At 39.7% G+C, this 23,822-nt stretch overlaps 1 protein-coding gene across 1 annotated transcript in view; it reads left to right on the top strand.

Moving 5' to 3' along the window:
* Positions 1-23,822, top strand: part of Pah (phenylalanine hydroxylase) — an 82,570-nt gene that overhangs the window by 27,207 nt on the left and 31,541 nt on the right. The window contains exon 3 of the mRNA XM_020181087.2: positions 11,732-11,915. Coding sequence (XP_020036676.1) covers positions 11,732-11,915 — 184 coding nt within the window. The remainder of the gene's footprint in view (positions 1-11,731; positions 11,916-23,822) is intronic.

Raw genomic sequence — 23,822 nt, 5'->3', positions numbered from 1 at the left:
CTTGCTTTTTAATCCAATCAATCTGACTTTCAGTTGGAGAGTTAAATCAGCTTACATTTACAGTTATGATTGAGAAGTATTTACTGATCCTGTGCTTCTATTACTTTTTTTTTCCAGGTTGAGTCTCATGTTATTCTTTACTTTTGGCATTATTCATCTTCAGGTTTTGTTGGTTGAGGGAGTTGATCATGCTTGATACTTTCCTAGCTCTCATGGGTTCATCAATTCTCCCCCACTCTGATCATGCTTGATACTTTCCAAGGTCTCATGGGTTCATTAATTCCTCCCCCCCCCTTTTTTTTTTGCACAACTGGGATTTGAACTCAGGGCCTACAACTTGATCCACACCACCAGCCCTGTTTGGTGGTGGGTTTTTTCACAATAGGGTCTCACAAACTATTTGCCTGGGCTGGCTTGGAACTGTAATCCTCCTGATCTCTGCCTCCTGAGTAGCTAGGATTACAGGCATGGGCCACTGGCTCCTTTTGAGTTTTATTCTTTATGGACCTCTCATGTTTGTGATTGTTTTTCTTCCTCTTCTCTGTGAATTCTTCCCTTGAGTTCTTTTGTAATGTAGACCTGGTTGTCATCTTCACCCTGGAAGATCCTTATTTCTCTGTTGAGGTTGAAGGCCAACTTTGCTGGATATAGCATTCTTGGTTGGCAGTTATTCTCTCTTGGAGCTTGAATTTTATGGTTCCATGCTTTCCTGGGTTTTAGGGTCTGTGCTGAGAGATCTGAGGTGATTCTATTTGTTTACATTTGTATATAAGCTGGCATTTTTCTCTTGAGCTTTCAGTATCTTTTCTTCATTCTCTAGTTTTATCATTTTAATTAGTTGTATGTGTGTGTGTGTTTTCTTTTATTCATATGTGCATACAATGTTTGGGTCATTTCTCCCCCCTTCCCCCTGCCCCTTCCATCTCCCCCACTACCCCCTCATTACCAGGCAGAAACTATTTTGCCTTTATCTTTGATTTTGTTGAAGAGAGAGCATAAGCAATACTAGGAAGGACCAAGGGTTTTTGCTAATTGAGATAAGGATAGCTATACAGGGAGTTGACTCACATTGATTTCTTGTGCATGTGTGTTACCTTCTAGGTTAATTCTTCTCGAACTTACCTTTTCTCTAGTTCCTGGTCCCCTTTTCCTATTGGCCTCAGTTGCTTTAAAGCATCTGCTTTAGTTTCTCTGCATTGAGGGCAACAAATGCTAGCAAATTTTTTAGGTGTCTTACCTATCCTCACCCCTCCCTTGTGTGCTCTCGCTTTATCATGTGATCAAAGTCCGATCCCCTTGTTGTGTTTGCCCTTGATCTAATGTCTGCATATGAGGGAGAACATACGATTTTTGGTCTTTTGGGACAGACTAACCTCGTTCAGAATGATGTTCTCCAGTTCCATCCATTTACTTGAGAATGATAGGATTTCATTCTTCTTCATGGCTGCATAAAATTCCGTTGTGTATAAATACCACATTTTCTTAATCCATTCGTCAGTAGTGGGGCATCTTGGCTGTTTCCATAACTTGGCTATTGTGAATAGTGCTGTAATAAATATGGGTGTGCAGTTGCCTCTGGAGTAACCTGTGTCACGTTCTTTTGGGTATATCCCCAAGAGTGGTATTCTGGATCATATGGTAGATCAATGTTTAGATTTTTAAGTAGCCTCCACATTTTTTTCCAGAGTGGTTGTACTAGTTTGCATTCCCACCAGCAGTGTAAAAGGGTTCCTTTTTCCCGCATTCTCACCACACCTGTTGTTAGTGGTGGTGTTAACGATGGCTATTCTAACAGGGGTAAGGTGGAATCTTAGTGTGGTTTTAATTTGCATTTCCTTTATGGCTGGAGATGGTAAGCATTTTTTCATGTGTTTTTTGGCCATTTGAATTTCTTCTTTTGAGAAAGTTCTATTTAGTTCATTTGCCCATTTCTTTATTGGTTCGTTAATTTTGGTAGAATTTGGTTTTTGAGTTCCCTATATATTCTGGTTATCTGTCCTTTGTCTGATGTGTAGCTGGCAAATATTTTCTCCCACTCAGTGGGTAGTCTCTTCAGTTTAGAGACCATTTTTTTTGTTGAGGAGAAGCTTTTTCGTTTTATGAAGTCCCATTTATCTATGCTATCTCTTAGTTGCTGAGCTGCTGGGGTCCATTGAGAAAGTCCTTGCCTATACCTATTAGTTCCAAAGTATTTCCTACTCTTTCCTGTACCAACTTTGGAGTTTGGGATCTGATATTAAGATCCTTGATCCATTTTGAGTTAAAACTGGTATAGGGTGATAAACATGGATCTAGTTTCAGTGTATATTTTTAGCATCTTTGTCAAAGATAAGTTGGTTATAGTTGTGTGGCTTCATATCCAGGTCCTCTATTCTGTTCCACTGGTCTTCATGTCTGTTTTTGTGCAGTACCATGCTGTTTTTATTGCTGTTGCTTTGTAATATGGTTTAAAATTGGGTGTTGTGATACTGCTAGCATTGTTCTTTTTACTGAGTATTGCCTTGCCTATTCGTGGCCTCTTGTGTTTCTAAATAAATTTAACAGTTGATTTTTCAATCTCTTTGATGAATGTCATTGGGATTTTGATGGGAATTGCATTAAACATGTAGATTACTTTGGGAGTATAGACATTTTTACTATGTTGATTCTACCAATCCATGAGCATGGGAGATCTCTCCACTTTCTATAGTCTTTCTCAATCTCTTTCTTCAGAAATTTGTAGTTTTCCTTGTTGAGGTCATTCACATCCTTTGTTAAGTTTATACCTGGGTATTTGATTTTTTTTGAGGCTATTGTAAATGGAATTGTTTTGATATATACTTTCTCAGTTTGTTCATTATTAGTGTATAGAAATGCTAATGATTTTTCTATGTTGACTTTATATCCTGCTACCTTTCTATAGCTGTTGATGGTGTCTAGGAGCTTTTGAGTAGAGTTTTTTGGGTCTTTAAGATATAGATCATATCATCTGCAAATAGTGATATTTTGACAGTTTCTTTACCTATTTATATTCCTTTTATTCCTTCTTCTTGCCTAATTGCTCTGGCTAGGAATTCCAGTACTATGATGACTAGGAGTGGAGATAGCAGGCATCCTTGTCTTATTCCTGCTTTTAGAGGGAATGGTTTCAGTTTTTCACCATTAAGTATAATGCTGGCTGTAGGTTTCTCATATATAGCATTTATAATGTTGAGGTACTTTCCTTCTATTTCTAGTTTTCTTAGAGTTTTTATCATGAAATGGTGTTGGATTTTATCAAAGGCTTTTTCTGCATCTATTGAGATGATCAAATGGTTTTTGTCTTTGCTTCTCTTAATGCGGTGTATTACATTTATTGATTTCCATATGTTGAACCACCCCTGCATTCCTGGGATGAAGCCTACTTGGTCGTGGTGAATGATCTTTTTGATGTGTTGTTGAATTCGATTTGCCATTATTTTATTGAGGATTTTTGCATCAATTTCATTAAGGAGATTGGTCTATAGTTCTCCTTTTTGAAGGTGTCTTTGCCTGGTTTTGGGATAAGTGTAATACCGGCTTCATAAAATGTGTTCGGCAGTTTTCCCTCCCTTTCTATTTCATGGAACAGTTTAAGGAGGGTTGGTATCAGTTCTTCTTTAAAGGTCTGATAGAATTCAGCAGAGAATCCATCATGTCCTGGACTTTTCTTTTTTGGGAGACTCTTGATTGCTGCTTCAAATTCATTTTGTGTTATGGATCTATTTAGGTGATTAATGTCCTCTTGGTTCAGTTTTGGATGATCCTAAGTATCTAGAAATCTGTCCATTTCTTCAAGATTTTGAAATTTATTTAATTATAGGTTCTCAAAGTAGTCTCTTATGATTTCCTGGACATCCATGTTGTTTGTTGTTATCTCCCTTTTTGCATTCCTGATTTTACTGATTTGGGTTTTTTCTCTCCTCACTTTAGTCAGGTTTGCCAGGGGTCAATCAATCTTGTTTATTTTTTCAAAGAACCAACTTTTTGTTTCATTAATTCTTTGTAAGGTTTTTTTGGTTTCTATTTCGTTGATTTCAGTTCTTATTTTCATTATTTCTCTCCTTCCGCTTGTTTTGGGATTGGCTTGTTCTTGTTTTTCTAGGAGTTTAAGATGTATCATTGGGTCATCGATTTGAGATCTTTCAGCCTTTTTAATATATGCACTCATGGCTATAAACTTTCCTCTCAGGACTGCCTTTGCTGTGTCCCATAGGTTCTGGTAGGTTGTGTTTCATTTTCATTGACTTCCAGGAACCTTTTAATTTCCTCTTGTATTTCATCAATGATCCATTGTTCATTAAGCAATGAGTTATTCAGTCTCCAGCTGTTTGCATGTTTTTTGTCTTTATTTTTGTTGTTGAGTTCTAATTTTATTGCATTGTGATCAGATAGAATGCATGGTATAATTTCTATTTTCTTATATTTGCTGAGGCTTGCTTTGTGCCCTAGGATATGATCTATTTTGGAGAAGGTTCCCTGGGCCACTGAGAAGAATGTATATTGTGTAGAAGTTGGATGAAATGTTCTGTAGACATCAACTAGGTCCATTTGATCTATGGTATGTTTTAGATCTAGGATTTCTTTACTGATTTTTTGTTTGGATGACCTATCTATTGATGACAGTGGGGTGTTAAAGTCTCCCACAACCACTGTGTTGGAGTTAATATATGCTTTTAGGTCCTTCAGGGTATGTTTGATGAAATTGGGTGCTTTGACATTGGGTGCATATAGGTTGATAATTGTTATTTCTTTTTGGTCTATTTTCCCTTTTATTAGTATGAAATGTCCTTCTTTATCTCGTTTGATCAATGTAGGTTTGAAGTCTACTTTGTCTGAGATAAGTATTGCTACTTTTGCCTGTTTTCGGGGGCCATTGGCTTGGTAAGTCTTCTTCCAGCCTTTCATCCTAAGCCTATGCTTATTTCTCTCTATGAGATGGGTCTCCTGTAAGAAACAAATTGTTGGATCTTCCTTTTAATCCAGTTCATCAAACAGTGCCTTTTGATGGGGGAATTAAGTCCATTAACATTAAGTGTTAGTACTGATAGGAATGTGGTGATTCCTGTCATTTAGTTGTCTTGGTTGTTTGCTAAATCGATGTTACTCTCTACTTTCTTGCCTTTTCTTCTCCTGTGGTTTGGTACTGCCTCCCCTTTCATGGTTATGTTGAGTTTCACTTTCTGTGTGCAGAATCCCTTGAAGAATCTTTTGTAGTGGTGGTTTTGTGGTCATCTATTGTTTTAGTTTCTGCTTATCATGGAAGACTTTTATTGCTCCATCTATTTTGAATGATAGTTTTGCTGGGTTGAGTATCCTAGGTTTGAAGTTATTTTCATTCATTATCTGGAAGACCTCATCCCAAGCTCTTCTTGTTTTTAATGTTTCTATTTTGAAGTCTGCTGTGATTTTGATGGGTTTACCTTTGTATGTTATTTGTTTTTTCTCTTTTACAGCCTTCAATATTCTTTCTCAGGTCTCTGTACTTGTTGTTTTAATGATAATATGTCATGGGGTAGTTCTATTTTGGTCAAGTCTGTTTGGTGTTCTGGAGGCTTCCTGTACCTGTATGGGCATAGTTGTCTCTAGATTTGGGAAATTTTCTGTTATTATTTTGTTGAATATATTATGCAGTCCTTTTGTTTGTACCTCTTCTTCTTCTTCAATGCCCATGATTCTCAGGTTTGGTGTTTTGATGGAGTCAATAAGTTCTTGCTTTTTCTTTTCACAGGTCTTGAGTTGTTTAACTAATAGTTGTTTGGTTTTTCTTTAATTACCATTTCATCTTCGAATTCTGAGATTCTGTCTTCTGCTTGTTCTAGTCTGCTGGATTGGCCTTCCATTTTGTTTTGCATTTCTGTTTTCCTCTTTTTTCTGTGGTTTTCCATATCCTTTGTCTCTTCCTCTTTAATATTGTCTGTTTGTCCTGAGTTCATTTATCTCTTTATTTATTGTGTTTTTTGTTTCAGTTTGGTGTTTATACAGTACTTCTATAATTTATTTCATTTGTTCTTGTGCTTTCTCAAATTCTCTATTTTTGTTGTCTTAGAATTTCTTGAGTGTCTCCTGTACATTTTGGTTGACCATATCCAGTATCAGCTCTATAAAATTCGAATTTATTACTTGCAGGATTTCTTCTTTCTGATTGTTCTTGTGGGCTTCATTGGGTTCTTTGGCATAGTTTATCTTCGTTTTGTTGGAGTCTGGATCTGGGTATCTGTTTTCTTCATTTCCTTCTGGTTCCTATACTAATCTATTATTGGGGGAAAAATGGTTTTCCTCTTTTTTCCGTCTTCCCATCATTGCCCTTGCTATTGTTAATGCCCTATACTGTGTGTAATTCAGTTTGTCTGTCTTGCAATAATAACAATGGTGATATCTAGAGTGGAAGGGTGAGAGGAGAGGGAAAGCAAAGAAGGTAAAGAAAAAGGGAAAAAAACAAAACACACACACACACACACACACACACACACACACACAAAACAGAGCCAAAGAAATAAACAGGGAGAGAGTGTACTAATCAATGGTAAGCTAAATAGGCATTAGAGATACAGAGAGAGGATTAAAAAAAAATCCCCAAGTTCAAATGCAATAAAGTTTCACTCTTAATAATTTTGGTGCTTGTCCTTCAGCCTCCAGTCCTGGTGTTGGTGACTGTGAAGTAGTTCTGTCATTATCTCATCAAAGGGGAAAAACCAGAAACAAACAAACAAACAAGCAAGCAAACAAAAATCCCAAGTTCAAATGCAATACAGTTTCGGTTAGTCCTTCAGCATCCAGTCCTAGTTCTGTCCTTGTCTCATCAAAGGAAGAGAGAAAAAAAGTCTGGAGACAGCTTTGTGAATGTCTATCTGAGGCTGTAGCTCACCTGCCACCTACTGTCAGCCAGGTGCTGTTGCAGACTTTATTTATTGTAGATCTCAGGAATGAGCTTTACACTCACCTAGCCTGGCAGGCTTTGTTTATTTAGAGTTCTCCTGGACACATGCCCCTTTTGTTTTCTCCAGTAGACAGCCCTACCGGCAACTGCAGTCTTGTTTTTTATTTAGAGTTCGGGTGGGGAGGTGTCCTCCCCCACTCTCCAGTGGAGCATGCCACACTTTAGCCGCTGTTACAAGCCTTCCCCTCTCGAAGCACACTGGGCGAGGTGGTGCCACACATGCCTTCTCCAGCCAGCTTGTTTATTTAAAGTTCGAGTGGGGAGTGCTCCTCCCCCACTCTACAGAGCTTAGGGTGCCCCGCCCTCTTTGCTACATTTTTTTTTTCTTTTTCCCACTGCTTGTTTATTGCTGAGTTTGGTTTTTTTTCTCTTTTTTCCCTGGGTGGGGGGTCAGTCTGTCCAGCAGGTTAGGAGCTGGTGTCTGGTGGTCCTTGTTTCTCCATTTAACGTGGAGTGGGGATGCTATGCGAGGGCTGGGGTGTGGAGGTGTTGGAGTTTTGCCTCTTCTTGGTGGTTTTTCCTGCAAGGCATATCTCCAGTGTGTCTCCAAGATTTTACTTTAGGAAGCATGCTTTTCTTCCTCCCTCTAGTTGCCGTCTTCCTGATGTGTGTTTTCTTATCATTTTAATTATGATATGATGTTGGGTTGTCCTTCTCTGGCCATCTCTATTTGGAGTTTGAAATGTCTCCTGTACATGGGTGCCTATAAAATTACATAGACTTGGGAAATTTTCCACTATGATTTAATTGAATTCCTATGTTTAGTTTGTATTTCAGCTCCTTTTTCCACAGCATGAATTCTTAGGTTTGACCTTTTGATCATGACTCAGATTTCTTATGCATTGTAATCATATATGTTCATTTTTTCTTTTTGATTGTTTGTGTGCAACGCATCCTCATCCATGGCCTCCATCTCTGATACTCTTTCTTCTGTTTGATCTTGTCTGCTGATAATATGATTCACTGTGTCTTTTTATTTGATTTATTGAGGTTTTCATTTCTAACATTTCTGCTTGGTTATTTTGTATATTTTCCATTTCCTTGCTGAATTTCTCTTCCATATTACCAACTTTCTTGTCTATGTTTTAGATTGATTTCCTAACTTACCTGTTTATTTGAATCCTCTTTGAGATACTGATCATTGTTAACAGAAGCCTTCTTCATTTTCTCTCAAACATTTTGGAAATTCATAATCTTTGGATTCAGATGTTGAGTCCTTATAATGGGGTTCTGGAGGGGAGACATTGGTTTTTCATATTTAAATTTCTATACTGTGATTTGTGCATCTGTTGGTCTAAGTTTCTCTTTTACTTCCTTGCATAGGCAGAGAATCTACTGCAATAACAAGGTTAACAATTCAGCAATAAATAAAGCATTTGAAGGAGAAAGAAACAATTGGAACCCTTATCTGTCTCTCTACTAAGGGTGTATGGGAGCAAAACTCTGGTTTCTAAGGAGATGATCTGGGACCTTAACACTGGTTGAAATGAAATTGAGTAATACAAGGAATGGGTATGGGGGATGGAGGGGAGTGGGAACATAGAAAGAAGAGGAGGCAGGTGCAGGAGATAATAGTGTGAGAGAGCTCTATATATTTATAACAGAGAGACAAAATGGTTTGGAGATAAAGAGAAAAAAAGATTCCAATAATTAGAAATGCATTTTTTTTTAAAAAGGAAAAGAAAATTAATAGCCAAATTAAAGCAAGTTAGATGAAGGGAAAAAAGAAAAATATATATGTTTCTTACTGGAGAGAAGTATTAGTATTCCTGTGTTCTGTCCAAGTTGGTCCTTTTTGCCTTGCTTGTTCTGGGAACAGCTTCAGGAGGGTGGAGATGTATCTCTAGCTTAGGGAAGGGCACTCTGGGAAGGGCAGCTTGGACAGTGTGGTTGACACACTCCAGCAGTCTCCCATGTAGACAACATGGTTCTGAGACCTGGAACTCCTCAGGCTGTGACCCTTTCAATCCCCAAAGTTGCTCAGTTTCAAAGGTCCACTGGCTGTTTGCAGTTTGTAGACATGCTGCTGCTCTAACTTGAGTTCTCAGTCAGTGGGAGTAGGATATTGGTGCTTTTTTTTTTTAATTGACTTTATTTAATAGAGCTGCTGTGGTAGGATTGGTTAGGCCTGACCACTGGGCCTTGTGCTGCTTCCTTTGCTCCTGCCAGGAATCCTCATTTTGCCCAGATTCAACCCTCTCCCTCTCTATGTTTGTGTCTTTGATGGCATGCTTCCACATGGATACTGTGATTGGTAGTCCCAGAACTCTTCAAGCTGTGAATTTTCAAATTCTCCAGAATGCTTGGCCTCAAAACTTGCCTCCCTACAAGGAGCTTCAGAAATCTGATCTCTGCTAGAGAAGGCTAGTGCTTTGTTTTGGAAATTTTCCAGTTTGGTGGGTAGGGAGTGGGGCACTACCAATACTTAGTCTTTCCTTTTCCCAGTTCCCTTTAACTTCTCAGCTCACCACAAGTCAAAGCCTTTTCTTTTCCATGAGCCTCTTGTGGCTGCCCATTCTCTTACACTGTGGCCAAGAATCTCAAGACTCCCTGAGCTGCAATTACTCCTTGTTTTCAAGATCCTCTGAGTGCCTATGTCTTTTTTTTTTTTTTTGATGGTGGAGCTTGAACTCAGGGCTTCATGCTTGCTAAGCAGGAACTCTACTACTTGAGCCACTCCACCAGCCCTGTTTTGTGTAGGGCATTTTCGAGATAGGATCTCAGGAACTACTTACCCAGGGCTGACTTTGAACTGTGATCCTCCTGATCTCTGCTTCCTGAGTAGGAGGATTACTGGTGTGAGCCACCAGCACTCTACCAGTACCTCAGTCATGACTGGGAGGCCCTCTTTGCAGATGGCATCTTGCCACAGCAATGTGAAGTATGGGGAATGAAGGGTTGTCTTGTATGCTGTAGGCCTGTTGTGCTGGGGAAATCACCTTCACGTCATCTCCCTGTGCTGGGATTAGGGTTTGCAGGTAGTGTAGTTTTGGTCTCACAGCTAGGTCTGCCAGTCTGTCAAAGAGGCTGCCTGCTTATCTTGAGGTGTAGGCTTCAACTTCTCCTCCCTCTAGGGGATTTGGGGCTGGAGCAAAGGCTGGAACCACAAACTTACTCTGCTGTCTTTCTGTTTCCCCATATTCTTTAGCTATTCTGTTACTCTTTTGTTGTTCTCAGTGTTCTTCCTCTCTCTTGCTCTTCTGTATTTAGTCTCTTCTTTGCTCTCCAGACTCTTAGTCACAGAGTCAAATGGAGAAAGCTTCTAGTCCTCTGCCATCTCAGAAACTCTATCAGGAATATTTTCTTCATCTTTGCATTACTGTAGTACCTAGCTTGGCCTACAATATTTGATTTAAGAAGATACTCTCCAGGGAGATATGAGGGCCTTATTTGGTGCTTTGTTCTTCTCCTTGGATTTCTGAAATCCTCATTCAGTCACCTAGTGAATCAAAATCAAATCTGAGTTTAGAATGGGATATAATGGACCTGATTTAGATTTGTCACCCACAGATCTTTCTCATGTGCCTTGCTAATTTTGGTCCCTTGAGGAAATTACATAAAGTATCCAGAATATAACCTCTTCTGACTACCTTCACCCTCACTATCTTGGGTACAGCCACCATCATATCCCACCTAGATTTCAACAATGGCTGCCTGGCAAGTTTTGATGGGTCTATTGGATGACTTGTAAAGACTTCTATTTCTTTCAGAATCAAAGCCACATTCCATAACGTAATCTGTATAACTGGCCTCCACCCTTGGGATTGTTTCAACTACTTCTGTTATTTCCTCTAACTTCCTCTTCTCTGGTCATCCTGGCCTCATGACTATCTCTTCAAAAGGAGAGGCACACGGTTACAATAGGACCTTCATGTCTGTGAACTCTTAGTACAGAACAAAAGTCTTATCTTCTCAACAGGCCTCATGTGTCTACCCTATTAAATACTGCTGTGCACTCTCTTCCTAACTCAGGACTCTCTATCCTCTTTACCCTTTTTTGACTTGTGTTTTTCCTTATCCCTTATCACTATAAAATAATACATAAATTAGTTATCCTTTATGTTTGTTGTTCATGTCCCCTCAACTTGAATGTAGTCTTTATAAAGGAAAGCATCTTTATTAGTTTTGGTCATTAATCAACACCAAGCACACATCTGTGGATATATATAGATAAATAAATTGTATCATTTTTGCTGAGTATTTACCCTTGACCTGCATTGTATGTATATGTTTATATAATTTTGTCCAGTGTCCCAAAAGAACCATACAGCAGGTATCATTAAGACTGCCCACTTACAGATTGGAAAACTAAGGAAGTAGAAACATGAATGTAAATCATCTAAAGTCTCATAGCTAACATAATGTAGAACTTAGATGTAAAACCAGTAAGTCTGAATCCTGAGGAAAAGGTCCAAACAAAATATTGCTTCTATATTATTTATTTCTTCTATATTATTTATTTCACTTGAGAAAGGAGCTTTTCCTGTGTTAATATTTTTGGTAACCTCTCTTCTAGATATTTAAATAAAAAGTCTTATGGTGGCAATTCTAGTTCGATACCAGATTTCCATGTGATTAAATTCTGTGACATTTGAATTACTTCTCCCATCTCTTTCCAGTTGGTATTTGTTTTACAGAAGAAAAAGTAAGCAACTTTTTCAAAATTAAGGAACTTTTTCTCTGTCACTTAAGAATAATCCCACTCCTCAGCTCTACATGTTGTTGTGTTGTATGTTTTGTTCTGGTTTTGCATCTTTTGCCTCTGTTAGTCCCAATGACTATTCTCTCTTCTAGGAGAATGACATCAACCTGACTCACATTGAATCTAGACCTTCTCGTTTAAACAAAGATGAGTATGAATTTTTCATCAATCTGGATAAGCATAGTGTGCCTGCTCTGGCCAGCATCATCAAGATCCTGAGGCATGACATCGGTGCCACGGTCCATGAGCTTTCCCGAGATAAGGAGAAAGACACAGGTAAGAACCAGAGGAGTATTATCACACAAGTGACTCTATACTGTCTTTATAAAATATCAGCACAAAGGATATATACTCTGGATGATGGTTGTGGAGATTGAGAAGATATAGATCAGGGGCCTAGAAAGAAGCCCAGCATGTCACAGACATTTAATAAATTGGTTCATTTTTTTTTAATCTTAGTAGTTTTCTTTCTGTTGCTTCGATTTCTATATGTTTATTTCCTTCCAGGGTTATCATACTGCCAATCTTCCATCTCTAGAGGTTGGATGGTTAGGGTGTTATGGTTGTATATAAAGCAACTTTAAGACAAGTTGCCTAATTATCTCCATTCCAGAGGGCTGTGCCAAAGTCCATCTTATAATATCTCAATCTGGACCTGAACGTGCCTGGATCCTTGGTTCTAGAGTTTTTATTATCATCATCCACCTCCTTATCTGATTCTTCTATCCAATTGTGAGCTCTGTGTGGACAGGGAGTTTCTTTTACTTATGTTTATATTCTTTGAGTTAAGTGCAAATATTGTTATATAGCAAATAATTGTGAGTGGATGGTTAACTACAGGAGTTGTCAAGACTTGCTTTGTCCCATTATCTACTTACTGACTACTGACCATTGCTGTCACCTGGAAAGGAGAAGAACAATAGAGTGTAGTGATTCTAAGTATGGGCTTAGGGTTGGATAGACTTGGTTTCAAGTCCTACTTCCTCCATGTATTGACTTTGAGACTTTTGACAAGTTCCTTTAACTGCTCAGACCTCAACTTTTTATACAACTTTTGCTGGGATTAAATAAGAGCATACAAAAATAGTGCTTGGCATATTTAAGGGCTGGCTAAATAAGATGTAGTTATGGTTATGATTATGATTAGCCTAATAAGCATATAGTGAAATAAGAATCCAAAGCTTATTCAGATGATCTATTTTTAGTAGACTTTATTTTTTTAAAGCAGTATTAGGTTTACCAAAAATTGTCAGAAAATACAGAGAATTCCCATATGTCTTTTCTCTCCCCATTCCTGGTTCTCCCTATCAATAACTTGCATTGGGCAGTACATATTTGTAAGTGATGAGCCAATACTCTTTCCTTCTTACAAATGAAAGTACATTGTTTACATTCAAAAGCACTCTTTGTGCTGTACAGTTCTGTTGGGTCTAATGTATAATGTGGTGTGTGCTCCATTGCAGTGTCACACAGAATAATCTCATTGTCTTAAAAATGCCTGGTGCTCTACCTATTCCTCCCTCCTTCACACCCACATTCTTTTCACTCTTTTCAGACACTGATCTTTTCACTGTGTCTGTGTAGTTTTTCCTTTTCCAGAATGTCATGTAGTTTGAATCCATAGCATGCAGCCTTAAAGACTAGCTTCTTTCATGTAGCAGTACACATTTAAGGCTCCTCTGTGTCTTCTCTTGACTTGATGACTCATTTCTTTTAGTGCTAAATAATATTCCATTATGTGCACTTTATAAGAATTTGTTTACCCATTCCCCTAATCTAAGGACATCTTGGTTGCTTCTAATTTTTGGTGACTGACTATGAATAAAACTATTATAAACATTCATGTGCAGCTTTTGATATGGACTAAGTTTTCAGTTCATTTGGGTAAGTGTGAATGCAAAGATGAACTTGTTTTTAAATCGTTTTTCTACTATAAAATCAGAAGTTTCTTTCTAAAACACTGAAGTCAACTTTAGGTTAAGAGGATTTCAAGCACAAATAGCTGAATTGGTCACTGGGCATGAAGTTATCATTAGATAAGAGAATTAAGTCCTAGTGTTCTTTCTACACCCCTGTTTAAGCAAATAAACTTTTAAGGCATAGAAACTAAATACATTTGTACCTTAAGCTGATAGCGTATTACATTCCCAGTACTGGTGTTCTACTGTACAGTAAGTGACTAAATAACAAAAAAATACAATGATATACTTTTCAAAAAAACCTAGAAGAAAAGTTTTGTTTAATGTTTACAGCGTAAAAAAGGGGATCAATGTTTGATGAGATAGATATGCTTACTCTGATTTGAACATTACATGATTTATGCATGAGTGAAAACATCACATGGTACCTTATAAATATATACAGACCTTCCTTCTCCCTCCCTCTCTCTCCTTCCTTCCTTCCTTCCTTTCTCTCTTTCTCTATCATGCTAGTAATTAAACAAAGGACCTTCATCATGCTAACAATAAGTACAGTTCTTATGTGTGGATTAAACATAATTTTAAAAATAACATTTTAACAGGCACAGATGTCTTAAAATGAGACAAGATCCATTTTGTAAAATGGCCACTTAAATGCTTTCTAAAAGGCAGTCCCAAGGTCCTTTTGTCCTATGTAGGTATAATTCAGACAGGGAGCCTACCCTCTGATCTGCCATTGCCTACAGTAGACAGCCATGTAAATGGGCTCAGGTTTTGGGGGGTGGACACTCAGAATTTCTCCTCAGTTCAGTCCCTTCTGCCTTCTTTCCCCTTCAGCCTTCCAGGCGGATTCCCTGATGCCTGTCCTTTCCTGCTTTTCCGGCCACCTGCTCCCAACAGGAGCTGCAGGCCCTCAGGACAAAGGGCCTGCTGGATCCTGGGGATAAGCTGCGCCTCTGGTTGGAGCAGGTGGAGGCCAGGCCAGCTGGGGCTCTGGGATTGGAAATCAAAGCAATTGACAGGCAGGCAGACACCCCTTGGGGAGCAAAGAAGATGTATGTGTACCAGCTGCATGTACGGAGGGCTATAGCCTGAACTGGAGGCTCTAAAAGGAGGTTGTTAGTGGCAATAGTTAAGAGCCCAGTTTCCGGAACCAGGGCGTACCACACTTGGTGTGACTTTGAGCAAATCACTGGCTCCAAAGTCTCCCATTGTATCCACTGGGAGTAACAAGAGCCTCTACCATACAGGATTAATGAAATCATACTCATGTATCAGTAAGAACAGAGCAGAGCATGGATAAGGGCTTAATAGATGTTCTCTATTCTTACTATTATCACCATTGTTATTGTAAATCACCACATGGGTGTAGGAGCCACAAATAGCCAGCCTGTACATAACTACTCTTTCAAAGATTTCAAGAACTGGAATGTGACCTCAGAGGTCATGCAGCCCTACAGACTCCTTAATTTTTCATTGTAAAAACAGAGGCCATGACTTGCCTTAAGGCACAGAGGGAATTCTATGTGGTAATGGGTAAGGTTGTATGATCACCACTCCGTGCTAGCAGCTGGAGAGAGAAAGAGTGGCTGTTCCTAAGGAGCTCATAGGCTGATAAGAGAATAAGACACTCAGGTAAATACAGGAGAAGGACAGATGCTATCAGGGAGACCTCATGAAGCAAAAACAGAGAAAACTTATCTTTTAAAACCACATGTGTTTTGTGTCCCTTACTTCTTGGAATGGTTGGTCACCCATCCTACAATGGCTGCCCCTACCTGACATTAACTTACTTGTAACCAAATAACTGCCAGGGAAACAATGGGTGCTGGGATGACACCTGCCTGAAACCCTTTGGGTTTCAGTGGTAGATTTTGAAGTCTGGGCCCAGAAGGACAGCTTTTGAGGGGAAACAACTGTCCCTTTGCAGAGTTGCTCTTTCTGAAGGACTCAGTGGGAGAATGAACAGAGGAAGAAAAGCATTGGAGTAGGTCGGAACCTTTGATTCTTTCTGTGGACAAAATGCCCTTTTTAATGAGGGGCTCAGATCTCAGGGGCAAGTCTGACAGCAGGTTCAAGTGGGAGATCTGAACCCCTCAAATCAATTAAGCTAAACCACTTTCCACTCTAGTTTTTAAACTATTCAGAAAGCCATGTGGGTGATAGAAAATGAAAGTTTTTCAGTTTCTTAATTGCTAAAGTTCCCCACCTAAAACAGCTTGAAGGAAGGTTAATTATGGTGACATGTTAAAGAAACCCCAACCTTCTCAAATGCCTCCTGGAGAAGCTGATGGGAGTTTAATAGGATTTTAGTCCAGAGAGTCTTTTCAATACTTGAGTCTATTCTGCTACCGTCTCTCCTGATGACCTCAAATCCTTCTTCAACCCTACATGAAAGAGCATTAATATCAGCCAGCAATCAATCCACTAATCCTTTTACCTGTTCCTTTGAGTCTTCTGCATGACATTGCATTGAGTGGGGGATGGAAAATGCCTACATGGAGACAGATTGCAACCAGGGGAAGCAGACGGACAAAGTATCTTGGGTAGACAGAAGTCTAGGGACATCTTTTGATAAATTTTGGGAAATTTATCTTTTTGAAGATATTTTCCAAGAGCAAATGGAAATGTCTATTGGTGATTATAAGGGTCCTTGTGTGAAAGAAAAGTGAATGCAGATTTCTAGTAAAATTGTATATTCTACGCAGAACAGAAAGGATAGCTGGCTATCTGTCCGTCTCTCTATATATTTATGTATCTGTCTATCTGCTTGTTTATCTATGTATTTTTGTGTTTGTATGTATATTTCTGCTTTTATCTATCTGTCTATCGATCTATCTTTTGTCTATGTATCTACTTACCTGTTTGTCTATGTATGTGTGTGTGTGTGTGTGTGTATGGATGTGAGTATGTAACTCTCTGTCATCTCTTTTATATTTATTCGGCCTAGAAACACTTATGATTATTGTGAGAAGATAAAAGCAGCACCTTTTTACTTTTTTCTTCCCTTCCCCCACCAGTATCCTCCTATTTTCTACTTTATATTGTTGCTCTGAAGAATTTTGCTGAAATAAGACTGATGTTTCAAATCATTTTGATTTCTTTTCTTTTTTGGAGGGGGGAGATAGGATTCCTTAAAGGAAAACTCCCTGATATTGTGGCCAAAAAGATGCACATTTGTGTACATGCATATTTTTTAAAAGAGAAGGTTTTTCAAAGGAGACATGGTTGCCAAAGAGTTAAGAATCTTTAGAGAAAAACTACTTAGGGCAGAGGGGTGATTCAGATGGTTGGAGCTTTCACCATTCCTGCCACCTTGCCTTTCTTTCCTCTCTTACTTCCTCTGATTGTGTAGTCTATTTCTGTCTTCCTTGTCCTGTTCTTGGCTCTAAACTTTCTTCTGTGCATTTTGCTTTGTCTTGTATGTGCTGCGCATGGCCATGACGCTAGATGCTTGTGTTCCCAAGTCTGCAGGAGACCACTTATCTGCAGGCTTGTAAAACACACAAGAGAAGGACTTCCATTTTCAGTTTTCACCCAGATGCTCACTGGGCTTGTTGATGTAGCTAGCCCTAGGTCCTGGCAACTAGGGCAGTGGCTTCATTTCATCTGTCCTCCTATTATGATCCTTAACTGGAAGGATAAACCCATTCAAGGGAAAGTGACACCAACTCAGGTGTTAGAAGCACAACCTCTTAGTTTTGTTGGTATCTGCTTTTCCCTGCAGTATGTCAGGGGAAGCTCTATTCATTGGCAAAGAAAATTCTAAGCAAATGCTATTTCAAAAGCCTGTCCAGTTGACCAGGTTACGATACTTCATGCTAAAGATCATAAAATTCTAAACAGGCTCCAGGAAGAATTCCTCACTTATATCCAGTTTTAAAAATAATTCCCATTAGATTGTCTCATTGCCCATAGCTAGAGCCAGCAGATAATATTATTCCTATTTTTAATATTAGGAAATAAGACAGAGGTAAATTTGCAAGGCAGCAAGGATTCTGAAATCTTCATTGCTCCACTTCAGTCTCTGGGATGTAGCTGTTTGACCAAATTGCTTGGTTTCTTTAAGCTTCCCTTTTCCCATCTGAAAATGTAGATATTGGGTACCAGTGTGACTGTGGTTTCTATGATATAATTTGCATAATTTGGCAGGTAGGGTCCATGTTGTCAATAAACTTATCCTTGACTCTTTTCATCAGGATGCACAATGATTCTTATGATTGTGCAGGGTCCACAGTCCCCAAACTCTTGATCTTTTGTTAAAAAAAAAAAAACCACTACTGCATGCTATTTGGGTCAATCTGACCATTGTGAAAGTTAGAAGGAATTAGACTGAGAACACCTTCTCTCTGTGTGACCGGTGTGTCCCTGAAATAAATGAGGTAATAAGAGGGTATGAAATGATTGCAACTGAATGTGAATTTGCTGTTCTTGCTGGATTGAGGAGCATCACCATGACTCAAAAAGAGCAATAAATTTAGAGTCAAGAGCCAAAATTTGAATCCCCACTTTGTACACTGTCAGCTAGGCTTGGATCCTTACTCAGCCCCTTCCATGAACAATTAGCCTTTCTTCCCCACCTGTAACATGGAGCTAAGACCCACCCTCATACTTCTCATTGTTCATGGAAGGGATCATGTGAGATTACCTAGACCTTGGGGCATTTGAAGAACTGAACTGAACTTGCTTGAGTTGAGTAAGTCACTGGTCTCCCATATTCTTAGGCCTCAGCAGCAAGAGATGTGTGGTCCATGACCTCAGCCAATCACAGATCAATCGTCTCCACCAACTCTATGAATATGGACACTAGCAGATGATAATACATAGGTAATTGTTGGCAGCCCTCCCTCTTTGGGGCTAGCATTGCCTAGTAGTCAGGGAGACAACTGCATCTGTGGGATTACTTGAGAGCCCCACAAATATTTTCCATTTCCATGTATTTCTTCCTGTGTGTGATATTATGCAATTAGCTGTGTATCCTATGGGACAGCACTGGCATAACAGATAGTAGAGACAAGAAGCCAACTTCTCATGCAGGTTTTCTTCCTCCCTCCTTTTTTTGTCTTTTCTAGTCTTCTTCCATCCTCTTCCTCTTCCTCCCTCTTTTCTTCCATTTTCTCTTCCTTTCTCTCATATTATCTGATAACACCCATTCTCAAAACGAATAGCCTTTTAAATTTTATTTCCATTCTCCCTGACATTTTTATGACATTTAACACCATAATCTCTCTTTCCTTAGCATTTTAGAAATGCTGTGGTCCTTACTTTTTAAAGTCCTGCCTATTGGATTCTCTTCCTTCTCTCATTACTTCTTTTCAAAATCAGAATCAACTTTTCCACCTTTTCATTTATACCCTAATTCAATTCATTCATTCATGTCATTCAGGGTCAGCCACATAACAAGATGTAGTAGTGAAAAAGACAGGTGTGGTACCTGAACTCAAGTGTCCTATAATATATCATCACTAAATGGCAGTGATGGGGAAGTGTGACATGCCTCAGGAGTATAGTTTGGAAGTGTACCGAGCCCAACTGAACTCAGCTGATGCGAGGAGAGGGAGCAGGGCCAGGCCAGATCTCTGGAGTAAGACCAGCAATATGTGAGTGAAGCTTCAACTCAATGTCAGTAGACAGTAACCCTAATTTTATATGACAGGTCAGTAGATCTCAATGCAGTGTGAGTTCTCAGAAGACAGAATTGGATATTTGGGGATAAGAATGGGCAACCCACCAAAAACATACATTTTAATGAGATATGTGGCATTTTAGAAGGGATATTAGGAGGATAGTTCAGTTTAGGGGGATGACTGAAATAGATAGCCAGCCTGTCACGTCATGCTTTTATTTATTCATAATTTCACTCCTACTCATTTACTCTTTCCATCTACTCATTCAACACATGTCTACTCTTCATGTGCTAGATCTTTCTAGTCATCTGGTTCTCAGATTCTCATTTTACTTGAGAACAGAGAGAAAAGATGGTTTGCCCTGAACCCACCATTCCTGACCGTGATTTTAGCCAAGGGTAATGGCCGTCAGCCAGCCTCTGGCTCATCCATTTTTGCCAAGACCTTCCTAAAGGGTATTCCTTCTCTGGAGAGAATGTAGATGTTCCTTTAAGGGAAAGAAAAGACCCCAAGGTCTTCTCATGCAAGTTGGAACTGTAGGCAGCCAGCCCCTCTCTCTTTGCAGGGGATCCTAGGATCCACACAGTGGCTGCTTCCTTGCAGGACAGGGAGCTTTGGCCTCAGAGGAGACATCCAGGAGCCTGGGAGTTGGCATAAAAAACATCCTTCTATTTTGGGATAAGAAATGGAGGATTTATTGCTCTCTCTGCGACAGGCTGGAGGCAAGCCTGGGTGCCTTGTTGGCTAACTCCTGGGGCTGGTGAATGTCTGGAGGGAGGGGCTTGGATTAGACTCAGCTGGGCCCTTGAATTGCTGTAAATTTAATGGGCCTGCTCTGACCTACCAGCCCGGAAGCAGGCTGCAGCCGGGCCTGTGGGGGCCTTTGGTCAAAAGCACTCCTGAACCAACCACCCCTTGGTGTCTGGGCTGAACAGTTGACCCTGATTTAATGGGACCACAACGTGGGTGTCCAGGGCCAGCTCTCCAGCGGGCTGCTTCCTTTGGAGCCAAATCAATATTTATTAATGATCTGACCCCCCAGTGCCTCTGGCTTCACAGAGAGCCTCTGTTGCACCAGCCAGCCCAGTCATTCATTAACCCCAAGCACAGCAGCCTGCGGAGGGGCTCAGAGAGGCCAGCCCACCACTGAGGTATTTGGCAAGGTCATTAATGAGCTAATCTGATTTAACTTTTCAAAACGAAGGCCTGGGTCACTGGGGTCAGTCTGTATTCCCAGCATTGTGAGTGAGACCCCGGGTGGTTGTGAGGGACTGGCAATCTTCACTAAAGAAGAGAAAGGATATGGCAAATGTAGGTGTTAAAAAGTTACTGCTCCTATCCAGAAGTGGCATGGAAGGTGGAGGGAGAGGTCCAGAGATCTTCTTCAAACCGCTTTGGGCTCTTGTTTTAATTTGTCACCTCCTTTCTATCTCCAGGTGAGAGAACAGATGCCAGCATAACCTGTGAGTGACCTGTGCAGGTGCAGAATTCTCATTTTGACTCAGCAAGCTCGGAGATCTTGAGCAAGACTCTCCTCATCTTAGTTTGCCCATCAGCAAACAGAAATAACAATATCCACCTCCTACAGCAGCTTTGAGGAATAGATGATGGAAGTAAAGTGCTTAGCACTGTATCTGGTGCACAGAAAATTCTCAAAAAATGTAACTTTAGAGGAAAAAAGTAACTATAAGCTTTTAACTGAAAAGCTGGAAGAGCCTGGATGTAGAGGTTGAGGACACAAGAGTAGACTCTGACTCTGCCACCAGTGGCCTGTGTGACTGTATTTACTTAGCCAGACAGGCAACTCTGGGTTTTGTGCTGAGGTTCAAATATAGTTACTGACAACACAGATCCACTTGCTATGGCTCAGTTGCTTCCCACACTACCCAAGGAGGCAGCAAGGGCTCGGTTGTTTCACCCATTTCACAGATGAAAAGCCAGATTCTAGGGAAGCAGGTAATTTGCTCAGATTCAAGTGGTTTGTGGCTGGGAGAGATGAAACTTGAGCTCAGGCCTGCTGGCTTCTGGTCTAGGATGTACAGCCCTGGGCACGGAGAGTGTCAGTACAAAGGAAGTAGATGCTGTTTGTCTGGGGGGTCCTTTGTGAGCTTCCTGACTTCAGCTCCTGGTGTCCTGACACTGCTTGTCCTTCATACTGTACAACCAGAAGCTGAGTGGCCTCACAACCTTGACTCCTCCAGTCCCCTGTTCTCTTTCCTTAAGTCATGTCCCTGTTTTCTAAGGTAACTGTTGATAAACTCTCTTTCTTAATCGACCTGGGATGTCCTTTTATTCCTAATGATACACTGACTATGATCAAGAGCCTTAAAAGCCATGCCTGAGGAGGAGGTGAGGGATTAATTAAAGTAGGGCTGGGCTGCAGCCTGGAGGAAGTGAGTTTGGGCCTGTCACCCTTCATCACTTGGCCTATATGGTAATAACAGCAATGAGAATAATGATACCTACCAATTACTTACAAAGCACTTGCTGTGTGTTAAGCTGTTCTAAGCCCCATTCATTTGTTCATGCACAACCCATTTTAATCTACACCCACCTCTCAAGGTCATATGATTATAGTCATCATGGGAACAAATTGGTTAAGCAATTTGCTCAAAATGCCAAGGTTATAAAGTGGCAGAGTACACTTGGAACCAAAATCTTTGTCACTTCTCCATCCTGGCTTTACTTGGGCCCTTTGGTGGATAATGATGGGGCCCAGAAACTATTAGAAGCCCCTGGACTCAGAAGGACACCCCATGACCTCATAGTGCTGCCTTGGGGTCTCTTATAGGCTCTGGGACAAGGTCCTGAGATCAAAGGCCTGGGGCTTGGTGGGCTTCTTTGGTTTTTGTCTTTTGTAGTCTTTGAAACTCTCTCAAGTTCTCCATTGTTCTTTTTGTTTGTTTGTTTGTTTTCCACCAAGAGGTCTGAACTAAGCCATGTGGCACAACTAGTGTTTTCCTGTTGATGGTGGAAAGCTAGTTTCCCAAAGCTGGGAACGTACTGGCTCTGCTGCCCTCTGGTGTTCACTTGGGAGATGGCTATCGTGGCAATGGACAGCTCAGTCCAGCCAGAGCACAGGGGCTTCAGCCCATGGTGGTATAACATGTGGTTTCTTTGGTGAGAGAAGAAAGGGAAATGCTGGGAGTGATGCATTTTCAGGATGAGAAATGTAGTGACTATATTTCCAGAAAACAAAGGAGGTTGCCACATTGACAGTGGAAGCTTCTTTTCATGGGTCCTTTGGCCAATTCTTCATAGGATTCCAGAGAGCTCAGAATAATAAACCCAAAAGGGACTGCCACAACAAGTGAATCCAATCGAGGTTCACAATCAGAGATCCTGTTAATATCAGTTATCCAGATAACCAGCTTCCCCACTCCAGTGTCTATTCTTTCTGCTTTCCTCCCTTCCTTCTCCTGTCTTATCTTCTGTATCATTAACATCTTTGTTGTGCTCATGGTGGAAACTGATTTAGCATTACAGTGAGTTACTGTGATAAGATATGCCACATTTTCTATAGCATTTAGTTTATCCAATAATATGGAATGATCACTTAATCCATTTTATGGATAAAGAAACTAAGGCTCTGAGTGAGAGAATATAAACCCATGTGCAGTTACACAGCAAAGTAAGTGGCATACATTACAGCTTGTGTGGAATCCCTTGATCTCTGTGCTATAATAAGATCAGAACAGAACAAATACATATATATTGTGTATATATGTATATATATCACTATATATTTGTATATATATTGTGTGTATATATATCACTGTATAGATATTTGTATATATATAATTGTGTATATATATACATAATCATGCAGCACATAAAGATGTTTTAGTCAATAATGAAACAATATATAATGATGATCCCATAAGATTATATCACTTACCCAAACATTGTATGCACATATGAATAAAATAAAAATTTTAAAAAAAGATTATATCACTTAGTCATATTTTAGCCATCTTTGTTCAGTTAGTACCCTCCATGATGTTTGCACAAAGATGAAACTGGTTAACAATGCAATTCTCAGAATGTATTTGTCGTGTGTACACATCTCCATTAGCTTATAGCTGAGCAATTATTATTGTATTTACTACGTGCCATCACTGTTTTCAACAAATCATATCTATTAACTCATTTAAACTCATATTGTTCTCAAAAAAGTAGTGCTTTGTAGTATTAATATTACCACAATTTTTACAGATAGGAAGACAGAGGCATAGGCCATCTGGCTCTATGGTTAGGTTCTTAACCATTACTATTAACCTTGAGGATACTATGCTAAGTGAAATAAGTCCACTATAGAAAAACAAACACTGCATTACCTTACTGATGGATGAGATCTAAAAAGGCCAAATTCACAGTGTCTGAGAGTGGTTGCTAGGGTTGAGAGGAGGGAGAAAATTTTAGTTATAAGATGAATAAGTCCTGGAGATCTAAAGTATAGCATATAATAATAACATATATTTTTGAAATTGCTGAGAGGTCTTGTGTCCTCATCCCCCGCACACACAGTGTGACGTGTTCATTAACTTAATTGTGATAATCATTTATAATATAAATATATATTAAATCACTACATTGTGCCCCTTAAATATATCCAATTTTGTTAATTACATCTCAAT

The sequence above is a fragment of the Castor canadensis genome, chromosome 8 (assembly GCF_047511655.1).
Source record: "Castor canadensis chromosome 8, mCasCan1.hap1v2, whole genome shotgun sequence".
In the NCBI taxonomy this organism is placed as follows: Eukaryota; Metazoa; Chordata; class Mammalia; order Rodentia; family Castoridae; genus Castor; species Castor canadensis.
Note: the sequence above shows the minus strand (reverse complement) of the source record. Positions and strands in the feature narration are given on the sequence as shown.